The sequence below is a fragment of the Chelonia mydas genome, chromosome 14 (genome assembly GCF_015237465.2).
Source record: "Chelonia mydas isolate rCheMyd1 chromosome 14, rCheMyd1.pri.v2, whole genome shotgun sequence".
NCBI lineage: Eukaryota > Metazoa > Chordata > Testudines > Cheloniidae > Chelonia > Chelonia mydas.
Genome location: NC_051254.2, coordinates 36,982,423 through 37,002,573, shown reverse-complemented (window position 1 = coordinate 37,002,573; position 20,151 = coordinate 36,982,423). Strand labels below are relative to the sequence as shown.

The window sequence follows — 20,151 nt, the reverse complement described above, 5'->3', positions numbered from 1 at the left end:
TAAGCACCTGGCTTTAATCATGGAGACGCTCCCGTTACCTACAGAATCATGACTTTGTCTGTTTTGTGTATTTAGACAAGAAGCTCTGTCCCTTAGGCGCTGTCTCTCATGCTCTGTATATAGAGTACCACGCTGAGCACAATAGAGCTTCGGTCTTGGGTGCAGCTTCTAGCTGCTACCGTATTAAAAATAATCTTGGTATCCATAGAAACACTTACTTTGCAGTCAGAGAAGAAGGAAACTGGGGAAAGTTGTGGTGTGAGGAACAGACCGAATATCAGTAGAGAGAAACCCCCAAGCCGAGCAAACTAAATTCCCAATCCTGCAAAATCTTACACGTTTCATTGTACTACTGCACTGCTAATGGCCCCATTGATTTCAAGAAGAAAAGGAGTACTTGGGGCACCTTAGAGACTAACCAATTTATTTCCATGTGTCTGAGATAGAACGAGGCAGATGGTAGGGCTGCTCCGGGCACTGCTACTGCTCCGGACCAGGAGCAAGGCAGCGTGAAGAGTCCATCATCTTCCTCTGCATCCCCCACTCCTGAGTCAGGGCTTCGTGCCGGAGATCGGCAGGATCGGAGGCATTAGAAGGGCCACAAAAGGTATGGGGCATGCCTCAACTTTTTGAGGGGGAGAAAAGTTTCCTCATCCATGAGTGAGTCTTCAATGTTCCTCCTGTGGTTGTCCCTCTCACAACCGGTGGCCAGGGACCATTTAGGGGAAACTAGTGACTTTCACAAGGGTGCAAAATGTCCTGCATGGAGCTGCACAAACTTTAGCAGCTATGGGAACAGGTTACTGCAATGGCCTGGGCGGGCAAGAGATAGGAAGTGGCACCTGCAGGCCCTGCTCCATAATTGCATAAAGGTCCGAGATCTTTGCATTATTGTGAGAACTCCTGCAGCAGGAGCCAAAATCCACTTCCTTTCCATAAATATGCACGGGTGGGCAGTGCCGTGCTAGTCACACTACACTGGGAGTAGGCAGGAGGAGATCAAAAAACAGGTGGGCTTAAAAAGAAATTGTGATTTCGTCTTTTGTAAGAATGGTGTGATTTTTCAGCCAATATCACGATTTTGGGGGGTCTGACTCATGATTTTTGAAGCGTTGGGGTGACAATACCACTCTCTATGTGTGAGTATTGTTCCTGCTAACACACTTAAAGGCCCATTGTCTGGTTTTCCTCTCACAACAACTTCACACTGGTGTAGACAGTTCATAGGGTTCCAGTGGGATTACTTCTGGTTTACACCAGGGTGAGGGAGAAGATAATGACCCCGGAAACCCAGTCGAACTCTTCCTCATTTGTACTGGGATCAGGGAGAGGGGCACCAGATTGCAGAGAGTTTTATCTCTATGGGAAGTTAGACAGAGTCTACAACAAGGCAGGCGTGAGGTTGGCTGGGTGACCTCACTGAGCATTCCCATCCCAGACCATATCTGCATTGCTTTCACTTTTAACTTCCACTCTGAATCTGGTGGGTATTTAATGCAAAACGAAGGAGACTGGAAGTGGGAGAAACTAAATGCTACTTTATTATTCCAAAGGACAAACAAAGACAGACTCCATTCCCCACCCCCAGCCCAGCTCAGGGGGGTACTTTTCGGTTCCATCCCAGCACAGTGCCACGCCCAACTCTCACAAGAACCAAAAACAGAGCCACACGTATGAATGATAGAAAAGTGGTGAGAAGCCACGAGAGACACTGGGACCCCATCACAAAAGGAAACACTCTGAGAGCAGGGAATCCAAAGATCTCAGGAAGGAGGGATGAGTGTGGGGTGAGTGGGGCAGAGACAGTTTCTCTCGTCCCCACACAGGACACCGCGGCAGATGGGGAGGGGGTGACCAGCAGGGCTCTAGGGCTCCTCATCTCCCTCTGGCCTCAATGCTAGGGGTTGGCCTGGATTCAAGGCTGCCCAGGTCTCTTGACATCCCTGGCTCCCTTCTTGCCTGTGCCCAAACTCGGCACCTCAGCAACAGGGGGACGCTGCCCCCTCCCCCAATCATTTTTGGGGTGTCGTTCATGGTCCTTTAGATTGCAGGGGAAGCTTCACACAACACTCATAGGTCAGGTCTAGTGTCTCTCTGACTCTGGTGCAGCGAGTTCACAGTTCTCAGCCTCAGCCGTCTGGCTCTGAAGAGCAAACCCAGCCATTTCCCAGCTCTGTTCTCCTCACCTCCCACCCTCTTCTCCTCCTGACGCTGCGGCTTGGTCTGCACTCGCAACCTACGTCACTTGTGAAACTCCACACCCCCAAGCGACGCAGCTGTACCAACCTAACTTCTGGTGTAGAGAGCACTATGGCAACAGGAGGACTTCTCCCATCGACGTAGCTGCCGCCTCTTGGGGAGGTGGGTGATCTACGTCGATGGTTGGTCCACGTAGCGTCCCCCTCCAAGCGCAAAAGCTGCATCAGTGCAATTCCGCCGCAGCAGCCTCTGCAGGGTGGCTGGGCCCTAAGTCACGTCACTGCAGGGGTCAGGCCGTGATTTCATTCCCCGTTTCCATCTCTGCCTCTCGGACGTGACGCGAGCTGGCACCCGCAGTGTATGTGCTGAGACACACAGACCTTTGCCATTCTTCAAATAAAACAAAGTTCACATCACAAAGGGTAGAATACGGTGAAAATAAAATACAAAAGGACTATTCTGGCATTCATTAAGTCCTCCATAAATCTGAGCTACATCTAAACTAAGCTAATATCAAAGTCTGTGACCAAACAGCCTTCTGGACTAGAGAAAAACCCACACTCCAGGGTGGGCTATAAAACACTTTTACATTCAGAAAGTGAAATCTCAGAGAACCTGAAGACTCAAAATCAGGAAAATAAATGTAGCCATTTTCTTCTGAACTGGCTAACCCGTCTTCACCTCTTGCCTAATAATTCGGTTGTATGAGTTACAAAAGTTTTAGCAAAAAGAAAAGGAGGACTTGTGGCACCTTAGAGACTAACAAATTTATTAGAGCATAAGCTTTCGTGAGCTACAGTGCCACAAGTCCTCCTTTTCTTTTTGCGGATACAGACTAACATGGCTGCTACTCTGAAAAGTTTTAGCATCATCATAAGAAATAAAAACAAAAACAAAAAAAACCTTCCCATCTACAAATGATCTAGACTAGCACAGAAAACTCTGGAAGCAATTTCAGCAATACATAGAAACAGATCAGAAAGGTAAACTGTGCTTTGAGGTTCTTTGGGATTCCTCCCTTCCCCTCCCTCGCAGGTCTGTGACACTTTCTTCTCCAGCCCTCCAAAGTCTCATGGAGGATCACAGAAATCAAAGCTGATTCTTAAGCATCTAGAGCCAGGGACACGGTGGTAAGTGACACCTTAGGAGGCAGAGGGGTAGAACAGGGACAGGATAAGACTCTCCATCGCTTGGACAGAGGCTGCTGTGTGGAGGGTGATGGTGATACAGGAAGGAGGGGATACCTCGAACTCACCCTATTGCCCTGAAATAGCACAGAAGCTAAAACACCACATTTTACTATCCCTGCTCCCACTTTTTTAACATCTGTTTAGTTCTGCCCCCTAAGGGAGAAAATATACACACACTCAATGCTTTTCCGCACAGCCTGGAGTAATGTGAGACTGGCTGGGAATGAGACAATCCGGCCCCAAAGGGGGAACTCAAGGACTAACGATCACTCTGCTCATGGCGAGGATCAGAATAGATAATATACTTCAGGGTCAGTGTGACTAGAAAGAGTGTTGGAGGGTCAGGGGAGACGAGCTGGCTAATCCCAACCATTTTCCTACCATAGACAGATGTTCAGAGGCTGATGCTGCGGAGGCAGAGGTGGGAACTCCAGGCCTCCCACAAAGGGCCCTGTGGGAATCAGCCCCTCCCAGTGGTGCTGGTTGAATGCAGAGGGGGAAGGGAGAAGGGGCAGAGGGGGTGAGTGATTAGAGGCAGCATCTCTCGACCCCTGTGCTCTCCCTCGCCTCTTATCCCATGATCCCTAAACACTCGATAGCCCCAGCACCCAGTTCCTCCTGCTTCCCAGCTCCCCCAGCCCCAACCATTCAATCCTCAGTGTCCTCCCCACAACCCGTCAGCCTGGTCCCTCAATATTTGATCCCCCAGAGCCCAGCGCCCTGGGGGATTCAGGGAGGGGAGGAATAACCAGCTCCAGGGACGTGCCAGGTAAGTGGGGGAGCCCAGCCCAGGGGCTGCTGGAAGATGGGGGATGGAGACGGGTGTCAAGAGTGAAAGTGGGGCCTGGCCCAAGTGTCCTTCTCCTCATCTCCATGGCAGGGGGATCCCGGCTGGGAAGGTAAGGGAGACGGGGGAACTTCAGCCGGGCAGAGGGAGCAGCTGGAGGAGTTTCTCTCTCTCCCTTCTCCCCTCTGGCCCATCAGCTCAGCAGCCAGGGCTGTAGCAGGGAGGAGGGGCTGATCGGGGCTTCTCCCTCTCTGCCTGGGGTTTGCTTAGACCAAGCAGAACCAGAGGGTCACTGACTAGCTGCTGCTGGATCCTCACTCCAGTGATGGGCAGCTGGGTCCTTGGGAGCCAAATGCCCCTGATGTGTGTGGGAATGAGGAAACTGATTACTATGGCTTAGTCAGAGCCCTGAGAAAATTTCCGTACTGTGTGGAGGAGTCTCTCACGTCCAACTTTGTCTTAGCTCCACTTGGAGCATTTTCCACACTGAGAACATCTCAGAGGTTTCTTCCCTATGTAGATTTGCGGGTGCCTGATACTCCGGGAGCACCAAATGAACCTTCCCCCACATTCAAGCTCTCTCTGTTGTATGGATCACTGATGTGTGAGCTCAGATTGAATCTCAAACTTTAGTGGATTCTCTGATGTTTAATGAGGTGTGATCGCTGAATGAAGCTTTCTCCACAGGCAAGGCATTTATGAAGTTTAGATCCTGTGTGGATTCTCCCATGTTTAATGAGGTTTGATCTCAGTGTGAAACTCTTCCCACAGTCCAAGCACTTATGGGGTCTTTCTCCTGTGTGGGTTACCTGATGTGTTTTCAGGCATGATCTTAGTGTGAAACTTTTCCCACAGACCAAGCACTTATAAGGTCTTTCTCCTGTGTGGATCCTCTGATGTATTATAAGGGTAGAGTTCCACATGAAACATTTCCCACAGTTGAGGCATTTCTGAAGTTTGTCACCGGTGTGAATTCTGTGATGTGCAACAAGATGAGAACTCGCAATGAAACTTTTCCCACACTCGAGGCATTTATAGGGTCTTTCTCCCGTATGGGTTCTCTGATGTTGAGTGAGTTGTGAGCTGCAGCTAAAGCTTTTCCCACAGTCCAAGCACTTATGGGGTCTCTCTCCTGTGTGGATTGCCTGGTGCTTAGTAAGGTTTGATCTCTGTATGAAATTTTTCCCACAGTCCAAGCACTTATGGAGTTTCTCTCCTGTGTGGATTCTCTGATGTGTTATAAGGCTTGACTTCCAACTGAAACTTTTCCCACACTCCAAGCATATATAGCGTCCCTCTCCTGTGTGGACTGTCTGATGTGTAACGAGTGCTGATCTCTGTGTGAAACTTTTCCCACAGTCCAAGCACTTATGGGGTCTCTCTACTGTGTGGACTGTCTGATGTCTAATAAGGTGTGCTTTCTGTATGAAACTTTTCCCACAGTCCGAGCACTTATGGGGTCTCTCTCCTGTGTGGATTGCCTGGTGTGTAACAAGGCCTGATCTCCATGTGAAACTTTTCCCACAGTCCAAGCACTTATGAGGTCTCTCTCCGGTGTGGACTGCCTGATGTGTAACAAGGGCTGATCTCAATGTGAAACTTTTCTCACAGTTCAAGCACTTATGGGGTCTCTCTCCAGTGTGGATTGCCTGATGCTTAGTAAGGTTTGATCTCTGTATGAAATTTTTCCCACAGTCCAAGCACTTATGGGGTTTCTCCCCTGTGTGGATTCTCTGATGTGTTATAAGGCCTGACTTCCAACTGAAACTTTTCCCACACTCCAAGCATTTATAGCGTCCCTTTCCTGGGTGGACTGTCTGATGTGTAACAAGTGCTGATCGCTGTGTGAAACTTTTCCCACAGTCCAAGCACTTATGGGGTCTCTCTCCTGTGTGGATTCTCTGATGTGTGATAAGATTGGACTTCCAACCAAAAGAGTGCCCACAATCGAGGCATTTATAGGGTCTCTCTCCTCTGTGGATTCTCCGATGGTTAGTAAGGTTTGTGCTGTCACTGAAGCTTTTCCCACACACCAAGCATTTATATGCTCTCTCTCTTGTGTGGACTCTCTGATGTCTAATAAGATGTGATCTCCACATGAAACTTTTCCCACAGTCCAAGCACTTGTGGGGTCTCTCTCCTGTGTGGACTGTCTGATGTCTAATTAGTTCTGACTTCCCACTGAAACATTTCCCGCACTCGAGGCATGGATAGGGATTCTCTCCCGTGTGGCTTCTCCCATGGTTATTAAGAAGTGAGCAGGTACTGAAGCTTTCCATAATGTCCAAGCATTGAAGAGGTTTCTCTCCAATATGGATTATCTGATGTTTCACAAGGTGTGATTTCAGAATGAATCTTTTCCCACATTCAAGGCACTGGTAGGGTTTTTCTTCCTTGGGATTTGTGTGGTGAGCTGTGGAATCCTTGTCTCCTCCCCCACTTTTAATAGATTCATCCACTTTCTTCCTTGGGTGGTTTCCCAACAACCTCTCTGACCTGTGCCAATTTCCCCAGGCTTCTCCCTCCTCCAAGCATTGGGAAAAATTCCCTTCAACTCTTCCCACAAAGGTTCCCTGTGGTTCCACTTCCCCAGGAACTTCCTCATGGTGATTCCCTTCCTCTTTCTCACTCCCTTGCTCATCACCTGCTGGGAGAGAGACAATCAAGACAGGAGTCATTGTGCTAGGGAGAAAGAGGAATCTGCTAACACTGTGAAGGTTGAGTAATTGGATTCTGCCTCTACTTCCCACCTAAACACTCATGCAGAAGGAAAGTTGGGAAGGAAACTCCTGCAGCTAACAGGCTGGGTGGAAAGACATGAGCAATATCTGCTGACTACGGCCCTACTCCAGCTGAGATGAGGAACAACTGAGGGCTCTTACTCACACCACATTTCTGGGATTCTCAACTTTTTCCTTAATTCGCCCGATGGTTTCTGTCAGTCCTCACCTGTGCAAGTGCCTCTTGGGATCTCTTTTTCCACCCAGGCCTGGAGATCCGGGACCCACGGCCCTTCCCCTCGTTCCAGCCGGGCGATCAGGTCAGGTTTGGGAAAGGGAAATCCTGTGCAGGGGGTGAAATCAGACCAGATCAGGTTGCATGGAGGATTGGGAGTGTGTCTGTCACAAAGGACAATCCATGAGTGGAACCTGTCCCCCTGCTGTGCTGGGAGAATAAGGAATCCAAAGGGACAGGAACATGGTCACTGAGCCCCCTTGGGAGACACAGATGTCTGGGGAGGTGGAGAGAATTTTTACACCCTCGCTAGGAGTGTGCAGGATCTGTGCACTCTGGGGCCCTTGCTGATTCACACACAGCTCTGGAGTTATCCCTGCAGAGCCCAGAGCCCTCCCTAGGGCTGGAGCTAGTCCCAAGGAGGGAGGTGAACAGGGATTCTGTGTTCAAATGAGAAACAATACACACAGGACAATACATGGCTTCTTGGCCTTGAAAGCTGGAATGGTGAGGAGGGTTTAGCATGTCCGTTTTGACACTCTGGTCCCATTGAAGGGGGTTTAGAGATGCAGGTCTCTCTCACACGGCAGCTATGGACTATGGAACCCATTCCCCTCTCATCTAACTGACCAGGGAAGAACCTGAACAGAGTCAGAAATGCAGGCCCGAAACTTTCTAATAACCGAGGGGACAGGGATCCCTTACCCAGCGAGGTCACCGTCTCGTAGTTCTCCTGCATGACGTCCCTGTAGAGGGCTCTCTGAGCGGGGTCCAGCAGAGTCCCCTGCCCCTGGGTGAAATACACAGCCACCTCCTCAAAGGTCACCGGCATCTGGAACAACAAGAGTCCCCCTCAGCGCCTGCTGCCCCAGCCACAACCCCACTGCTCACACAGGGAAGGAAGAAGAAAAAATGAACATCTCGGAAGCTCTGGGGGGCCTAGAAAATCAGAATCCCACCCCCAACCCTGCTCGGAGCAGCCAGGACACTTCAGGGGGTGGGAGAAGGTGAGAGCTCCTTGTCCCCCCAGAAGACGGAGCAGGGCATTTCTTATATCACACAAGCCTGCCAGCCACAGGCTAATACAGGAAGCAGAGCTCTGAGCCGGGCACAGAGACAGGAATCCCGACAGCTTCCCTTCGTATTTCACAGCAGCCTCTGGCCAGTGGGGTCAGGTTCCTGCACTGGGAGTCTGGAAAATGTTCTCAGCCCGGCTGAGGGGGGTGTTACCAAGTGGTGAGCTGGAGTCAGTTCGCACCGGTTCACGCGAACCGGTTGTTAAATTTTGAAGCCGGTTTAGAACCAGTTGTTAAAGGGGTCTGGCCTGCCTGCTCTCTCGGCTGGGGAGGCTCCCGTGAGAATCCCTTTGTAATTTTTACTCACCTGGCGGCGCTCCGGGTCTTCGGTGGCACATTGGCGGCGGGTCCTTCACTCGCTCCAGGTCTTCGGTGGCACTTCGGCAGCACGTCCTTCAGTGCCGCCAAAGACCCGGAGCGACTGAAGGACCTGCCGCCGAAGTGCCGCCGAACACCCGGAGCGAGTAAAGGAACCAGCTCTTCAGCTTTTGGCAGCTCATCACTGGTCTTACCTGTTTCAGAAATGGGGGAATGTTTCCTCCCAGCCAATGGGCCAGCTCAGAAAATCAGCAGGTTTATCACCCCTGTCTCCTCCCTCCCTCTCCCTCCACCCGCCCAGCAGCTCCCTGAAAATCCCCTACCTGAGCTGGCTCCATCACAGCCATTTCCCTGCCCTGTCTCCTGGGTCGATCTGGAGCAAAATCTAGACGTGATTCCTCAGCCTGTCAGGGCGAGAGAGGCAATGGGAGGGGAGGGGGGTTTCAGAAGGTGCTTGAGTCCATGTGACACCCCCATTCCCCCCAGGCTCTCTCCCTGCACACAGACGCTCTGGACTCTGCCATGCTGGAAAGAAACCAAGTTTATTACAACCCAGCCGAGGCCCGTCCCAGCAGGACTAAACCCACCGGGGCAGTTTTAAACTGTCCCCGTAACAGCATCTCGGCGCCAAACTCTAGAAAAAGAGCAGAATCAAAGGAGCCACTTCAAGGGATTGCCCTGCAACGTAGTGCGGTTGTCACCAACCAGTGGATCCTGGAGCCTCTGACAGTCGATCTCGATCACAGGCCGCTAAATGTCCAGCGGTGCAACGGGGCTCAGACAGGCTCCCTGCCTGCCCTCGCCCCATGCCACTCCCAGAAGCAGCTGGCACGGCCCTGCGGCAGCGCAGCCCCTGGGGGTGGGGCACAGGGGGGTCTCAGCTCGCTGCTCCTGTCTGCAGGCACTGCCCACGCAACTCCCATTGGCCAGAAACGGGGAACTGCAACTGGATGCTGTGGGGGGGGTGCCTGCAGAGAGGGACAGGGCATGGAGCTGTGTCCGCCCCCCCCAGGCCACAGGGACGTGCCGGCCACTTCCAGGAGTGGCGTGGGGGCAGGGTAGGCAGCCCTGGAGCACTACTGCCTGAGGTAAGTGCCACCCCGCCAGAGCCTGCAACCTGTGTCTCCTCCCAAACCCCAACCCCAGCCCAGAGTGCCCTCCCAGAGCCAGCCCCCAAACCCCCTCCTGTGCCCGGAGCCCCCTCCCCCAGCCCTGAGCCCCCTCATGCACCCAAAGGCCCTCCGAGAGCCTGCACCCTGCACCCCCTCCTGTACCCCAACACTCTGCCCCAGCCCAGAGCCCCCTCCTGCACCCAAACTCCAGTCCAGAGCTTGCACCCCTCACACCCTTCTGCCCCCCAACCTGTTGCCCCAGGCTCAGCCAAGAGCCCCCTCCATACCCCAAGCCCCTCAGGCATAGGCGCCGACTCCGTGGGTGCTCTGGGGCTGGAGCACCCACGGGGAAAATTGGTGCCTGCAGAGCACCCACCAGGAGCTCCCCACCCGAGCTCACCTCCGCTTTGCCTCCCCCCCACCCCCCCGAGCACGCGGATGGGTCCTGCTTCTCCCAGGGTGGGGATTTGGGGAAGGGATCTAATAGGGGCAGGGAGGGGGTGGATTTGGGGCATGTACTTTGGGGAAGGAGTTGGAAGGGGGGCGGGGAATGGGGATGGGGAAGGGGTGGAGTTGGGGAGGAGCAGGGAGCAAGCGGGCACGAGCACCCACCGGCGCTGGGGGAAGTCGCCCTCAGCCCCAGCCCAAAGCCTGCACCCCCTCCAGCATCCCAACCCTCTGCCCCAGCCCAGTGAAAGTGAGTGAGGGTGCAGGAGAGCATGTGATGGAGGGAGGGGGGATGGAGTGGGGCAGGGCCTCAGAGAAGGGGCAGGGTAGATCCAAATTCAAAAGTTGATCTTTTGTGTAAAAAGGTTGGAAACCATTAGTGTAGTGTAACCCTCTCTAGCCGCCACCCCTTCCCCCCGCCCCAGTAGTGGGGTGTTCAGCAGAGTCAGCAACTGGCTTTTCCTCTCTCAGCTCCTCCCCTTGTTCCCAGGAGAGTCAGTCTGCCCAGGAGGGTGCAGGGAATGGATCTGGGCAGGCCTGGGAGCTGGGAACCTGCCTCCCCGCTTCTTGCTCCTGCTGCCCCTGCCAGTCCCTCCACTCTCCCTTTTTATTATTTTCCCTCTCCCTTGGCTCTCATTAGGCAGATCAGTCCCTCCCACTGCGAACAGGGTTTGAACCTGGCTGTGTCCATGAGGGCAGCAGCTCTGGGACTGACAGACACAGGGAGCCCCTCCCCATGCAGGCCAAATTCACTGGCTGGTCCCTGAAAGGAGCCCTTTGGGAAGAGTCACTTTTCTGCCCGGCCCCCAGCCCTTCCCCACATCTCATCATCTGCAGGCTCCAACTCAGAAGCTGGGGTCAGCAGAGCCCCAGGGGCTGGTTCCAGCCACTGGAGAAAGTCCGCACCCTGGCTGGGCACAGAGGGGCTTTAACAAAGGTCTCTTCTCTGCTGGGTAAGAAGCAGCTTCTCAGTCTGGGCTCCCAGGTCTAAATGCAGCAGCTTCTGATCCGGGGAGCTGCACTCCAGGGCTATAATAACATGAGCAGGGAGACACACAGTAGCCTCTTCTTCTCCCTTAGCCAGAACTGGAGCCCTCTGGTGGCATCACCTGATGAATGAGCTGCCCTGGTCTCCCTCTGCAGCCCCAGGGACAGGCAGGTGCAGGCTGATCCCATTGGCCCATCCGCACTCACCCCCTGCCATACCCAGCAGTGACCCTGGTCTGACACCGGGTGTGGCTGAGATCTGAATTCTGTACAGAAATCAGCCCAGGGCCTTGGGCAGCCCGGGGAACCCTGAACAGTCAGGAAATAGACCCCCAAAGGTCATGAGTTTGTCTTTTATTAGAAATCAAATAAGAAGGTGGGAGCAGGGTGTGGGTATGCGGGAAGGGAGGGGGTGGCCTGTGCATATTTGCCTTGGAGCTTCTGAGCCGTGAGGGCAGGGGGGCCAATTGCAGGACCCAGCCCACCCCCCAAGGAGTTTCATGCAGGTGCTGTGGTCCCAGGTGGAGCTCTTAGTCAGTGCGGAATGTGAGTCCTGCAGAGAGTCAGTATTGTGTTGACAAACAGAGGCAGAGTGATTAACATAAGAAAGTGCTGGTAATTGCCTGTAAAACAGGAATCCCTTTTCAGGAAGTGGGGGGGGAAGGGGGAGAGTGTTTTAAGAAAGAATGTGGAGGACTCAGAAGAAATACAGCCAAGGTCTCTGTGCCAAGGTTTACTCCTGGGGTCATTTTGCTCCAAAAAATTAAAAAGTCTGCACCAAAAAAAAAAAAAAAAATTAAAAAGTCTGCAAACAATATTGTAAAATTCTGCAAATGTTATTTCTCAAAATAACAAGACATAATTATGCCACGGGGCCCCCCCTTGCCCAGATACCTGCATCCCCACACCCCCAAAGCCCAGCCACAGGGCCCCCCCCTTGCACAGGTACCTCCCCTCCCCAGCCCTGGGATCCAGAGGGAAAAACAGCTGGATGCTTGGTCACAGGCTTGCAGGGGGAACCCTGAGCACCACCCGCTCCTTCCCTGAGGACATGCTGGGAACTGCAGCTGTCAGGAACCCTCTAGCTCCCTCTACCACCACCCAGCAGTGACTTCTCTGTGTGAGCTGGGCTCTGTGGAAGGAAGGAAATTCTGCATGCACAACATTTAGTTTCCCAAAAATTCTACCTTGCGCAGCGGCTACATTCAGAAAAGGGGGTGATTTGGGGGCATAGGTGAAAAGAAGGGGCCAAAACCCAGGGAAGGGCTAGCAGTGGTATAGAGAGGTTCCCACTCGACCTGTGGTAGTTATGGGGCCCCGTCACCACAGTGCCTGAGCACCTCACAAGGTCAAACCGCCTCACAGCCCCTCGGCGAGGCAGAGTAGTGCTGTTATCCCCATTGAATAGATGGGACACTGAGGCACACACAGACTAAAGGCCAGATTTTCAAAGGTGTTTAGGCACCTAATGCGATTTTCAAAAGTGCCTAGAAGGTCAGGTGCTTTGTAAACCCCACTAGATGCCTAGCTGCACCTTTGGGTGCCTAAAAAACTTTCAGAGTAGCAGCCGTGTTAGTCTGTATTCACAAAAAGAAAAGGAGGACTTGTGGCACCTTAGAGACTAACCAAATTATTTGAGCATAAGCTTTCGTGAGCTACAGCTCACTTCATCGGATGCATAACATGTAATGCATCCGATGAAGTGAGCTGTAGCTCACGAAAGCTTATGCTCAAATAAATTGGTTAGTCTCTAAGGTGCCACAAGTACTCCTTTTCTTTTTAAAAAACTTTGAAATTCAGTCCCTAAGGCACTGGCCTGATGTCGTACAGGAAGTGCATGGGGGGTAGAACCCAGGTCTCCCAGGGCCAGCTCCCTATCCACTGGCCCAGCCTATCTCCCTGCGGCATGCTGCAGGAAAAGAGGACTCAGAGATGGGAGCAAAACAGGGCAGCTGGTTCTCTGAGACTCCAGCAAATGGTCACAAGTGGTTGGGAAGGACATCCAGCTTGACAGCATGCAAAGGAGCACAGAGGTCAGGAAGGATGAAGAAAGAAAGAGGAGAGAAGACCACTGGGTCCCAAAGGGGTGGCAGGTTCTGCCCCAGGCTGGGTTGTAGAACAATGGCTGCTGTGCATTTTTACATTTTAACTGGAAACCATTTTGTTTTGTCATTTTTTGTTAGAGAAAAGGAAGGAATGAGAAAGGGTCGTAGGAATATCAGGCAGGTTCATGCCTCAGATTCTTAGGGTTGCTGCTGGATCCAGGCCAATTGCAGAACAAAGAACAGATATTGCATCCTCAGAGTCCATAAAGTAGATGATTGTCATGATTTGTATTATTCCCTGGGCACCATCTGTGCGCTCAGCACAGTTCAGAATATGCCAGTAAATACCATCCCTGAGCCAGTGTGTATAAAATGTGTAGCCCTGGATAAGATGACTCTGCTATTTAGATAGGAAGTGCATAGTTATTCAGCACACGTTAAGATCTATGAGTGGAGGTGACGTTTTACTGGATTAAGGACTAGATTTGACCCTCCAACTTCCTTTCAAGAGGAAAAGCTGCCCAGAGCTCCTGGGCCTGTTTATTTTCCTTTCCTGCCTGCCCTGGCCTTGATACACCTCAGAAGGCTCATTTTTTCCCCCTCAGCTTTAAAATCTGGAATTTTCCTGGTGTTTGGTTTTAAATATTCTCCTGTGAGAACTGCAACTCAGTCACTGTACTGTCGTGTTGAAAAGCCTTCTGGAAAGTAACTAGCCTTTAACCAAAAGTGAAAGCAGCATTGCCAACTCTCATGATTTTCTCATGAGCCTCAGGAGAATGATTCTTTTCCTTAAAGCCCCAGCTCCTGGAGTCAGGTGGAGGTGTGATGATTTCAGCCTTCCTTCTTAAAGAAAAATGAAGTTTCTCGCCCTTGTGGCTGTGGAGAAAGCTTCAAAATGAGACCCCAGTACACCCGAAAGGCTCAAAAAGCAGAAGGCAAATAAAAAACTCCAAATCTATTATATTTAAAGCCAGTATCACTATTTTGAACATTTGGAGTTGGCAATACTGGGAAAGGAAATTTAAGGTGTCAGTTTCACTCCAGTTCACTCACTCCTTGAGTCAGCGTCAAGTTAGTATTTGTAGTGGGGTAACACCCCTAGAGCCCCAGGCACCTGCCGTATAAACTCACGGGGTCTTGCCCTAGGAGGATGGTTCCGAACGTTAAATGATCTATCCTAAACTTGGTGAACGGCAAAAAACGGGGATAGGAAGAAATCTAGATTTTTCTACAATTGTTTCAATTGTTGTATTCAAGAGTTACCAAAAATTCCAAAACCTAACCGGTGTCCCTTACCTGACTTGACACAAGCTTTGAGAACATGTTTGTATTAGAGCTGAGTGGGTCTAATATTTATCTAATGCTCTTTTTTTAATGTCAGAATTAGATCTGGTGAGCCTGTCAGCAAAAAAACCCAAGAGTTTGCAGGTGCCTAAGTAGCCCCCTGGAATCACAGTTAAAGTTGCCCCCCTACACTCAAAATCTGAAATGCCCCCCCCCTCCCCCACCCGTGTGAGGGGTTAGTCCCCTGCCCACTCACTCCCCAAAGCTTGTTTGACCAGATCCAGGAAAAGAAAACTGGCTGGCTGCTGGGAGGGGCAGCCCCTCACCCTCTCCTACCCCATGGGGCGGGGGAGCTGCCTTGTGTCTCCCCCCGCCCCCCCCCCCCCCGGCCTGCTCCCTGCGCCAGGCTCTCCCCTCCCCCAGCCAGTCTGCGCTTGCTCTCACAGTTTCCCTCCAGCCACCCCACATCCCCCCTCCCCCTGCATCGCCCCATCATCCCTGCCCCTCCCCCGTCCCATCCTGCCCCCCCGCATCCCCATCACCCGCCTCCTCCCCCCCCCCTTCTCCCGTCCTGCCCACAGGTCCCCCTGCATCTCTTTATCCTCTGCCCCCTGCAGCCCGGGGGTGACCGCGGGGGGGGGGGGTCTCTCTTACCTTCCCTCCGAGCGGGGCCCCCGGGGCAGGGGCCGGGCCGGGCTGGGGGCTCTGCCCTGGGAGAGGCTCCCGGGGAGCAGCGGGCAGGGCCCGGCTGGAGGTTCCCCTCTCCCGGCTGCAGCCCGGGCTCCGGGCTCCCAGCACCAGCCGCCGGGGCTCGGGGATCTCGCCGGGAGCCTGGGAGCCGGAGTCCCCGCAGCGGCTGCGAGTCACTTCCTCCTGCCGGGGACTGACCCCAGCGATCGCTCCCCCCAGAGCCGCCCCCCAGCTGCTCCTGGGTCCTAGCGATCAACGCACCATTCTGCAAAAAGAAAAGGAGGACTTGTGGCACCTTAGAGACTAACCAGTTTATTTGAGCATAAGCTTTGAAGCAAAAGCTCATGCTCAAATAAATTGGTTAGTCTCTAAGGTGCCACAAGTCCTCCTTTTCTTTTTGCGAATACAGACTAACACAGCTGTTACTCTGAAACCCACCGGGCTGCAGCGTTTCTGGTCACAGGCTACAAGCACGGCTGAAGAAGAGGTGGCGATGTCTGGACGGGCTGAGCCAGACGTGCAGCAGACACAAGGCAAAGGGAGAGAGAGGAGAGAGCAGAACTAAGGTGGGGAAGGAAAATGATGCGTGAGGGGAAGGGTGACAGCACAACCCCAAGTCACATCCCGGGAATAGTTCAGGCTTTAGCCGAAGCTTGTGGAATAGAGGATGTCGGCTGGTTCCCCCTCTCTGGTTAGCCCTGCTCAGGTCGTCTTTCAGCAGCAGGATGATGAGAGCCCAATGGTGCCATGCTGGGCCCCAGGAGACAGTGGGCGTGAGACACCCCAGGGTACAGTCTGTTGAACTGCTTAGTTCTCCATCCAGGGCATCTTTCACACTGCTTCCCCCTTCGAACAACAAACCCCTTCAGGCTCTTCTCCCACACAGCCACCAGCCTTCAAAGTCACTCCCAGCTACACAGGACTGAGTGCAACTAGCCAGCCACTCATGAAGTAAACTACAGAGCAACATAAACCAGTTCACTAGTCCCGGCCTTGCACCCCAGAAATGTGAGTCTTGTACTGCCCCGTCTGTGCGCTGTGCTGTCCAAGCTCTTTAATTCGTTTCTCCTCCCCACAAAGGATGCTGGTCAGGCAACAGCCTTGTTATCTGAAGTGAAATTCCCCAAACACTTCGACGAAAACACACTGGTTTGGATAAAACAATAAAACAAGTTTACTAACGAGAGAAAGGTAGATTTTAGAAGGAGAGGTAAAAATGGAGGCCACTCTCCCTTGTTTTTATACCACTCTCGTCTTCGAGGTTAACCCCCAGCTGGCGGGCAGGCGACAATCTGTCTGTGGCACACGTGAGCTTCCAACCATTCTTCAGGTGAAAAAACTGCAGTACCCACCTACTGAAGTGAAGAAACAGATTGACAGAGCCAGAAGAGTACCCAGAAGTCTCCTACTACAGGACAGGCCTAACAAAGAAAGTAACAGAACACCACTAGCCGTCATCTTCAGCGCCCAATTAAAACCTCTCCAGCACATCATCAAGGATCTACAACCTATCCTGAAGGACGACCCATCACTCTCACAGATCTTGGGAGACAGGCCAGTCCTTGCCTACAGACAACCCCCCAACTTGAAGCAAATACTCACCAGCAACCACACACCACACAACAAAAACACTAACCCAGGAACCTATCCTTGCAACAAAGCCCATTGCCAACTCTGTCCACATATCTATTCAAGGGACACCATCATAGCACCTAATCACGTCAGACACACCATCAGGGGCTTATTTACCTGCACATCTACCAATGTGATATGTGCCAGCAATGCCCCTCTGCCATGTACATTGGCCAAACCGGACAGTCTCTATGCAAAAGAATAAATAGACACAAATCAGATGTCAAGAATTATAACATTCAAAAACCAGTCGGAGAACACTTCAGTCTCCCTGGACACTCAATTACAGACCTAAAAGTCACAATTTTTCCACAAAAAACTTCAAAACCAGAATCCAATGAGAAACTGCAGAACTGGAATTCATTTGCAAACTGGACACCATTAAATTAGGCCTGAATAAAGACTGGAAGTGGATGAGTCATTAGGCAAACTAAAAACTATTTCCCCATGCTAATTTTTCCCCTACTGTTACTCACACCTTCTTGTCAACTGTTGGAAATGGGCCATCCTGATTAGCACTACAAAAGCTTTTTTTCTCCTGCTGATAATAGCCCACCTTGATCGATTCCTCTCCTTAGAGTTGGTATGGCAACACCCATTTTTTTCATGTTCTCTGTATATCTATCTATCTATCTTCCTACTGTATTTTCCACTGCATGCATCCGATGAAGTGGGTTTTAGCCCACGAAAACTTATGCCCAAATAAATTTGTTACTCTCTAAGGTGCCACAAGTACTCCTCGTTCTTTTTTGCTGATACAGACTAACACGGCTACCACTCTGAAACCAGTACATTTCTTATTCACAACTCCCCTGCTGGTGAATGGCCGGCTAAGCAATCAATGGACACTTAGCACCTGGCTCTGAGGAGCTAGTCTTTCAGATTTACAGAGCATCTGGCTCCGAGGGCGTTTTTCAGCTTTACAACATGTTTCAGTAACAAACATGTAGCAAAATCTCATAACTCCATACCCAATGTTAATACATACATTTTAACAGAACAATAATGTTCAGCAGACAATGACTTTTCATATGATTCCTCACAAGGCAGACTTTGTAGAAGTTTTATCTTCATTTTATAAAAGTGGTGACCATAATAGTGTAGAGCAGTGGTTCTCAAATTTATTTAATCGGGCCTCCTTCTTTGTGTCTGTCGCAATTTAAACCCCCAACCCCACAAGTACATATATACCTTCTCCTATATTTTCCACTCCATGCATCTGATGAAGTGAGTTCTAGCGCACGAAAGCTTATGCCCAAATCAATTTGTTAGTCTCCAAGGTGCCACAAGGACTCCTCGTTGTTTGAGCTTTTCACTGACACACTTAAAGGCACGTTGGTGCAAATATTATTACACTAGTGTGCAGGGCATGAATTCAGGGGTTCTTGTTATACAAATAAAATAAAAACCAGCAGGATCTTATTAAAGGGGAAAAGGCAAAATACCACTTTTATTGTGAATACAGAAAGAATCATAGTAAGCAGTTAGTTATAGCTGTAACATTCCATTCAATCTCATATTTCTTCACACTTTCATTCATACAAAGACACACACACAGGTTCTGCAAGGTTGTTATCATAGTTACCAGCCTTAGAGTTGCTCATGCCAAGCCACTGGCCAGGTGGCCTGGACATGAGGAGGGAGCAGGGCCTTGTCAGATGCTCATCTGATGCTTCTGGAAGTTGGTTTACAGAATCAGACCCCCAAAATTCTCACTTTCTAGAGTCCATTTTTATAGGAATTTCTTCCTATGCCAGTCTATGGGAATTGCTTCATCATGCTGTTGCTGAGTAAATCAGCAGATAGCACATTCCTGACAGCTCCGTGCTGCCAGATGTTATCTTGTTCTTTGGTTCTCCAATTCTTGAGGCTGTTGGGTGAATTCCAGTCTGCCCTCCCGGGGTCCTCTCGTTATTTCCACTTGACACCTTCTTCAGCCGATGGACACTGCATTCTTAGGCTGGCACCTCCCTGATCATTCAGTTATTATCCACACCAAGCATCCATCCACATACATCCTCTATCTCTATTTTAATCACAATTGTCAATACAACAAAAGGGCGGGGAGTCTCTGGGTGCTGTTTCTGTTGTTACAGAGTATTGCTTTGAGTCTCTCTCTGTGTGAATTGCTTTGAGAACAGACTCTGTCTTAGAATGTACTAACGCAATTAGCAGCTTGCAAGTTTCACACGTAGTGGGAGAGAAACAGTACCAAAAACCAAGAGACCTCTTAATGAGTAATACCCTGGATTTTAAACTATGGGGAGTCAAACTCATTTGTGATTTTAATACAGAACTTCTTTAATATGATCCAACCTGCTGCGGGTGTGATTAGAGAGTTATAGACCTTTTCACTTTCAGGGTGATGACAGGAGAAAATACTGATGAGCTCAAGTGAGAATCAACCAAGAGCAAACAGGCCACAGCTTGTTACCAGCACACAAGCTGCACCTGGTCATCACCCAGGGCGTGACCATAATTCTGCTTCTCCCTGGGGAGGGGAGTTAGGAACTTAGATGTTCAGCAGGACACAACAACAGTGGGGAATAGGCCGGCATGTCCCTCTGATGAGAGCTGGGGTTTTACTCTGACATGTCACTGGCTAGCCTGTGCTCTGTCTCTTGTGCTGGCTGTAGCCACGTAAATCAGGAATTCCTCAGCTGCGTGCCATAGAGCGCTGACTCTTTAGCTTGGTTCCCGTGTGTATTGAAATGTTTTCAAAGCTGGGTAAAGACATCTGAAATATTTTGCATTTCTCCTGCCCATCAGCATTAACTGAGGTGGCCATGGAGGTGTTAAAGGGCGAAACCTGCTCCAAGAGACGGTCTCTGAGGATTTGTCTGCACTAGGATGTAGGTTCTCTTTCTCTTACTGTAAACTCATACTGTAGATCAGGGACAAATTTTTTTTTTTTGTCAGAGTCCTAATTTCTTGGTCAAGGTATATTCAAGGTCCAGATTCCAGAGAAAACAATACAACAATAAAAACAATAATGATAATAAAAGATTTTGCAGTCTGTTCAAAAGTGTCTGGAGATCCAGATTTGTCCCCTGGCCCGCCTATTAACCAACCCTGGTGTAGACAATGCAAATGGTAGTTTCACCTCAGTGTAACTGGTAGAGAGGAACACTATGGGATGGGGTGCATCTCGATCAGGTACAACAAGGTGAAGCTGTGACTTACCTTGTCTCCAGCAGGCTTGTACAAGATCTGTTTCTCATGTTTGGGGACCCTTAGTTAGAAAAAACCTCTTTTCTCTCAGCATGCACATGGCCTCAAAGGTGGGATCTAAAGGGAAAAAGCTGGAGACACAGGACTGTGTGACTTTATTTTGGGGGCGATCCCAGTTCAAAGGGCAAGGATGCAGCATCTGGCTGCCAGGGAGCACATACCTGAGGAAGCTAAATCACAGAGAATAGCCATTTCCAG

The 20,151-nt window shown here is 50.8% G+C and overlaps 4 protein-coding genes across 10 annotated transcripts in view; 1 reads left to right on the top strand and 3 right to left on the bottom strand.

Moving 5' to 3' along the window:
• LOC102936186 (butyrophilin-like protein 2) overlaps positions 1–20,151 on the top strand; it is a 1,677,894-nt gene that overhangs the window by 732,577 nt on the left and 925,166 nt on the right.
• The window catches only part of LOC114020220 (butyrophilin subfamily 1 member A1), a 1,361,724-nt gene that overhangs the window by 640,652 nt on the left and 700,921 nt on the right, over positions 1–20,151 (bottom strand).
• Positions 1–20,151, bottom strand: part of LOC102934811 (zinc finger protein 585A) — an 87,019-nt gene that overhangs the window by 58,274 nt on the left and 8,594 nt on the right. The gene's annotated exons all lie outside the window — the stretch shown is intronic.
• LOC119567706 (zinc finger protein 420-like) lies at positions 1,518–9,289 on the bottom strand. Of its 3 annotated transcripts, none has more exons than XM_043528063.1 (4): positions 8,849–9,289; positions 7,837–7,963; positions 7,126–7,239; positions 1,518–6,823 (listed from the first exon to the last, which is right to left on the bottom strand). In XM_043528063.1, the coding sequence occupies exons 1-4, from the start codon at positions 8,870–8,872 to the stop codon at positions 4,806–4,808; spliced, it is 2,283 nt and encodes a 760-aa protein (XP_043383998.1). In that variant the 5' UTR covers positions 8,873–9,289; the 3' UTR covers positions 1,518–4,805. The 3 variants fall into 3 exon arrangements, with proteins under 3 accessions (XP_043383998.1, XP_043383999.1, XP_043384000.1); XM_043528064.1 differs by having other exon boundaries at positions 1,518–6,820; XM_043528065.1 differs by having other exon boundaries at positions 1,518–2,589.

Coding starts and splice junctions, on each gene's coding strand:
- LOC119567706 (XM_043528063.1), bottom strand. CDS start 8,872: ATGGCTGTGATGGAGCCAGCTCAG. Junction 7,964..8,848: donor CTGTGATGGAGCCAGCTCAG/GTAGGGGATTTT, acceptor TTGTTGTTCCAG/ATGCCGGTGACCTTTGAGGA. Junction 7,240..7,836: donor CGAGACGGTGACCTCGCTGG/GTAAGGGATCCC, acceptor CCCCCTGCACAG/GATTTCCCTTTCCCAAACCT.